The sequence below is a fragment of the Durio zibethinus genome, chromosome 13 (genome assembly GCF_047325235.1).
Source record: "Durio zibethinus cultivar Kanyao isolate XHJ-2024 chromosome 13, ASM4732523v1, whole genome shotgun sequence".
Classification (NCBI taxonomy): Eukaryota; Viridiplantae; Streptophyta; class Magnoliopsida; order Malvales; family Malvaceae; genus Durio; species Durio zibethinus.
The window spans coordinates 18,676,735-18,682,760 of NC_143174.1; the positions used below are offsets into that span (position 1 = coordinate 18,676,735).

Genomic DNA, 6,026 nt, shown 5'->3' on the forward strand with positions numbered 1-6,026 from the left:
AAAAATATGGACTGTCCTTTATTCACCAGCCAAGCATTTCTTTGTAACGTGACACCAACGGTCCACCTAATTCTAGCGAACAATAATCAAGCAAACGAAAGAGTAGGTCTCAAGGATTGACAATGACAATATTCACTGACCCATCTTTGTTTTCGCCCGTCTGTTCTTGGTGTTCGGGATTTTGTTCTTCAGAAAATGACTCTGGATAAAATACACTTGGACCGTAGCAAGGATTGAGCAAAAAAATTATGACATTACCGTAAACAGTAAAGCTTCAAATTTTTGGCCAGGCTTTGACCAAGTTTAGAGGCCTACTTCAAGGACTACCTACCAGGTTTTCACACGTTTTTTCTTGCCTCAGCTCCAATGCAAATTCCCAGAAGAAACCATCTCATCTCTGCAAGGGCAATGTCTCCATTTTGCATGTGAAAATAAGCTCTTTAGGCTGCATAGATTACAGTGATCTCTCATACTCAGATATCCGTTTGATACTGAAAAAGAGAGAAACATGCAAAAGGAAAATAAAGAGAAAAAGAGAGATCCTTAACTATGACCCCAAATCATTTAACGCCACCACGTATGTGTCTCAGACTTCTCGTGAGTAGCCAAACCCAACATTAAATAACAGGAAAGAAACAAGAACAAAAGAAAAAAAAAGCAAAGAAACCCAATCCCCCGTCCCTTGCAGCTCACTCATTCACTCTTTCTATCTCCCTTTCTGTTTCTCTCTCTCAATAGCAAAGGGTAAGATAATGTTTTATCCCACCGACTCCATTTCTTCAACTTAGAGCCTCTTATCCAATAATTAACATCAATGTCACAGTAGAACTCAGTTACCGCAAAGGAAGGGTAAAACAGGTAAGATAAATAGGAGGAAAGAGATGGATTTAAGTGGTAGAAGAGCAGGAGCTAAGAGCAGTGTTGTTGCAGGGTCAGTGTGGGAAACTAGAATGAAAAATGATGAAGTCAAAGGTGGAATTAAGGTTTTCAATGGAGAAGAAAACAGCAATACTGAAGAAAATACTGATGGTGGTAATAAAAAACTAAGCTCGAGTAAAGGCCAGAATATTGGCAGTGTGGCTGTTAGTGGCAAGAGAAAGACTTGGAAAAGTGAAAGCTTTGAAGGGTTTGAGAGGAAGAAGACATTTCAGATTGCTAAAGGCAAAACTGAGGAACAATGCAAGGAGTTGAGTGTGTCCGTTGATGGAATTAAGAAGAGCCCCATTCGGGTAGCTAAAGGAAGATCCGTCGTACATTGCAAAGACTTGAGCTTGTCTGTTGATGGAATTAAGAAGACTCCAGTTCAGGTCAACAAAGGAAGATCTGAAGGAGCTAGAGAACTTAGTAAGTCTGTTGATGGAATTGAGAGAAGCCCAATTCATATGAAGAAGCCAAGATCTGAAGTTCCTAAAAGGTCTTCTGATATTACTGAATCTGGTGAGAGAATAGAAGGGAATTCAGTTCAATTAAGGAAGGCAAAATCAGATTCAGTTAAGGCCTCAGATCAGTCTGGTAATGGAAACGGAAATGAAGAGAATTCACTTCAACTGAGGAGGTCGAAATCCAAGGAGAGTAAAGTTTCGGTTTTGGATGATCAACAAAAGGGGAATAATGTTTCCGTTGAAGAAAATGAGAAGAACCCAGTTGAAACAGACAAGAATGGATCTGAGTCTGAGGAGAACTGTAAAGAGTTTGGTTTGTGCCAAGAAAATGTCATTTCAAGCAGGACAAGCAATGGAAATATGGTCAAATCATCTCCTGAAGTATTAGTTGTTGAAGATGATGGTGATGGTGTTGAAGATGATGGTGATGGTGTTGAAGATGATGAAGAATTTTATGAAGAAGAGGAAGAGGTGGAAGAGGAGGAAATTGAAATTAGGAATGAAAAGAAGAGCTTTGACATTAAGGAAATGAATGTACCAGAGGAGAAGCCTAACAAAGTTGCTAATGAAGTGAAGAAATTTGCAGAAGAAAAACATAACCAAGTTGTTAATGAAGTGAAGAAAAATAGCCAATTCCATAACAAAACTGCACCTTTTTCTTCAACTGTCAATAAGCAGCCTCCACCAGTTGTTAAGCGTGCTACTTCGGTTTACACAACTCCATCAAAATCTACTCCTTGTACGTGTGTGTTTCTATTTGATGTTTTATCGAGATAAAAGATTATTGTGTTGTTTTATCTTTCTTTCTCTTTGTAGTTCTAAATGTTTCTCACCTAACTGGTTTCCTACAGATTCAGCCTCAGATGATTTCCACTATCAGAGTTTCCCACAAACTCAGAACAAATTGCTGAATTTAGGTAGGAAGGAATTTTATTTCTTGGAAAGATCAATGAATTTCATATTTACAACATGTTTAATTCTTCTTCTCGTGTGCATTGTTAATCTTTCAGTTGATTTGGCAATGTGGAGAGACGTATCGAAATCGGCATTGGTCTTTGGGATGGGAACTTTTATCATCATCTCATCCTCTTACACCAAGGACCTCAACATTAGGTCTCATAACTTTTCAATGAAAAACAAGTTTTATTTTTGGGTTTTTATCTGTTTTTTTTTTTTTTTTAATTTTAACCTCTGTTTTAAAACTGAGTCCATTACTGAAACTCTGTTTGATCAATGCTTCTACAGCTGTATTTCTGTAATTTCCTATCTGGGACTTGTTTACCTTGCTGCCATCTTCCTTTACAGATCAATCATCTGCAGGTAACGCCCTGCATCAGATGCCATTAATTATCAAATTATTGAGTTTTAATCCATATTTTAACCTTGTATTTTCTTTCTATAACAATGCAGGGGAGTTGTGGATACAGATGAATCAACCTGTGCGCTTGAAGAAGTAGAAGCAGTTTGGTTACTTGAATTGGTTCTTCCTTACTTGAATGAGTTCCTACTAAAGCTCAGGGCACTTTTTTCTGGTGATCCTGTTACTACAATGAAGGTAATTTCCATTTTTTCAGCCATTTGTTATTCATTTTCATTTTTAACATTGAGGAGGAAGATGGAAACAGAAGTTGATTGTTTGGGACAATTGCAGTTGGCAGTACTGCTGTTTGTTTTGGCCAGGTGTGGCAGCTCCATAACTATCTGGAAAATGGCTAAATTGGGTAAGTTTTTTTGGTTGAACTAATAAAATTTACCTTCCAATTTAAAGCAAATTTCTTTTTTTTTTTTTTATGTAAATCGAGCAATTTCTTTTGAAAAAACATTTCTGTCATCATAAAACCATGGGTTGTCTCCTTTTTACCGAGGACATTGTTGGCTTTTGAAAGCAATAGAGTCCCGAGTAATGTTACGAGAAATGATAACCATGTCAATCGTTCCTAGAATTTGATTTATAATGCGAGAATTGAAATTTAAAACTTTTTATTGGGTTATGAGTATAGAAATAAATAATATATTTGTTTGTATTTGCATCTTATATATATATATATATATTTAATAAACAAATGTTTTATTAAATAATATAAATTATTATTATAAATGAATTAAAATTAATATATTTTTATTTAAAAAATATATATTAATATATTCTTATAATAAAATTATATAAATATATAACATAATTTTATTTTTTATTTTTTAAAAATTATGAATACTAAAAATTATTTATATTTATTAAATATCTTTGACCATTAAAATAAAAATAAATTTAAAATACCTATTAAATTTAAATACAAGATAAATTATAATTTAAAAATTAAAAAAAAAAAATCTACTCGCCCCGTTCCATACGAGACATCCCATTACATTGAACACAACTGTTAAAATTCTTTCAATGACATGAATTCTGAATGTCTTTCACTTTTAACTGACGCTTGGCTGTGCTCACTGTCTCTCGCTAACAGGCTTTTTTGGCGTTTTCACCGTTCCGAAAGTATGCTCCTCTTATTCCCACCTATTAACTGCATACGGTAAATCCCACCCACAACTTTTTTTTTTTTTTGGCTCTATTATTCATTCCTTCATCATTACAATCTACAGTTCTACCGTTACAATATTATGCGTCAATCACATTAAAGTTCGGATGCCCTACAATCTGACCTAATCTTTAGATATTGTTCGTCTGATTAATTTAACGACTCTTTTGTTTCCTTGAATGATCCGAGGATGTCTCCTTGGGGATAAGATTTCATGGGTACTCCTCTTTCATGAGTAGTATTTGGTCACCTTGGTTTAAAGTCTGTCTTCATCGTTATATCAAATTTATCTTCATTATAGGATTCTGATTGGACACATTACCTTTATTATCCCGTTTTTCATATTGGAAAACCATTAGGTAAACTATCATTAGTGTAGAATTAAATTTGAAGAATCCCTATTCATTAGTCAATCAATGTTGAATTAAAATCTATATTTTGTAGAGTGAAAATTTGAGGCATGAATATTTGTATCGTAGGGCCAAAATATAATAATGGTGGAATGCAATAATAAATTTACCATCAAGGTGGGGAATGAAAGTCAGACGCATCAAATAATGGTCCATCTTTTATGAATGTTTAGTTATTTTTTGTGTGCAATAGGGTAGGATAGGATAGGACTTGCAAAGGAGAGCAGCCGGCAGGCATGTTGGGTCATAAATTATTTATTGGATTGTTGCTCTACGCCTCCAATTGGGTTGGTGGGGGTGGTTAAATGTGCTTAATGTTGTAGGACTACGCACCTGAAAACGACTTAATCTGTTATCTTGATGGGCTGGCCTAACCACCTTTTCTTGATTCGGGAATGAGTCAATTAGATCATCAAACGCCTACTTAAAAAATTACTCAAATTAAAAAAAAAAATTTATTTTTTAGTTGTTTGGATTTAAATTCGTTGAAAATTGTAAAAAAAGTTTTTTTTTATTAATTTGTTAGATTTGATATAAATAAATTTATTTTAAGAAGTTCAAAGAGAAATATAATCCATAAAACTTGAAATCCTTACTGCATAACATAAAAAACTACCCAATTCTTAATTTATTGGCTGCATTAAAATTGCACGATGAGAAAAATTATGTATTGCAGACTTAAAAGTGTTTATTCAATCTCTTCTTACTTCTTGATCTAATAAAATCCAAAATGATCTAAAAATTTTTATATTTATGCGAATTCAAAGGAAAATTTTGGATACGACGCTTTTGGGATGCATGGGACTCATGCACACATAAAAAAGCCGTGGCAGTGGTCATCTTCACCCTGGTTTGGAACCTATCTTCAATTGTTGCTCGCATTTGGGCTGGTAAGAAATAGATTCACTTTTCAAAGAGATTCTAAAACTACCTTCCTAACAAAGCTGATTCAATTGATGGGTTTTCTTTTTTCTTTTTTCTTTTTTTAACCTTATTCTTGATGGTGTAAAATTGTGTAGCATTCATGCTTTTTGTGGCTCTCCGATACTATCAGCAAAAAATGGTGAAAGATGATTGGGTGGAGGATGAAGGTGGGCCTGGTACTGGAGAAACATGGCAAGGACCGATGGGAAGACATGGGGTTGGGCCACCTAGAGCAGCGCCAAATAAAGTGAAGAAAGGATCTTAAGAGTGAGCTTTGGCCCATGCCTACTATTAGGTGTTGTATTGTTTACAAGACACGTTCCAAGTTGTTGTTTTATGTTTTATGTTTTTTTTTTAATATATATCTTTATAATAATATATTTTCTCTGTTTTTTTTTTTTTGGGCCGTGAAAATCACATAATGGTTTTGGTCGAGTTGAGCCCTTTTGTTACACCTAAAAATGGGATTTGAGTTCCTCTCAATAAAAACTTTATCCAGAAATAACAGACTTTTAAATTACTGTTCAAAAAACATTGTAACACCTAAGGACGGCAATCAACCTCGTCCCCGACGGGTTCAGCCCGATCCGATCTTATGAGATCAGATTTTTTTTTTAATTTCGATTTTCGGATCGGATCGGGTATAGTTAGAGAATAATCGAGGTCGGGTCGAGTTCGGGTATGCCTAAAACCCGACCCGATATTATATAAAAAATTATTTTTTAATTAATTAATTAATTATTTATATATATATATATTTATATAATGATATTTTA

General features: G+C 34.3%; 1 protein-coding gene across 1 annotated transcript; it reads left to right on the plus strand.

The window, feature by feature from the left end:
• Window positions 1-647: 647 nt before the first annotated feature.
• On the plus strand, window positions 648-5,647 carry LOC111304082 (uncharacterized). Its single transcript, XM_022900597.2, has 9 exons — window positions 648-2,121; window positions 2,234-2,299; window positions 2,393-2,495; window positions 2,628-2,702; window positions 2,793-2,937; window positions 3,034-3,103; window positions 3,845-3,910; window positions 5,094-5,216; window positions 5,346-5,647. The coding sequence occupies exons 1-9, from the start codon at window positions 882-884 to the stop codon at window positions 5,513-5,515; spliced, it is 2,058 nt and encodes a 685-aa protein (XP_022756332.2). The 5' UTR covers window positions 648-881; the 3' UTR covers window positions 5,516-5,647.
• Window positions 5,648-6,026: the final 379 nt, after the last annotated feature.

Bases quoted from the DNA above. Each gene is read 5' to 3' on its own strand.
- LOC111304082 (XM_022900597.2), top strand. From the start codon at position 882: ATGGATTTAAGTGGTAGAAGAGCAGGAGCTAAGAGCAGTGTTGTTGCA. The intron at 2,703-2,792 runs GTAACGCCCTGC...ATAACAATGCAG, and splicing joins TACAGATCAATCATCTGCAG to GGGAGTTGTGGATACAGATG. The intron at 5,217-5,345 runs GTAAGAAATAGA...AAAATTGTGTAG, and splicing joins TGTTGCTCGCATTTGGGCTG to CATTCATGCTTTTTGTGGCT.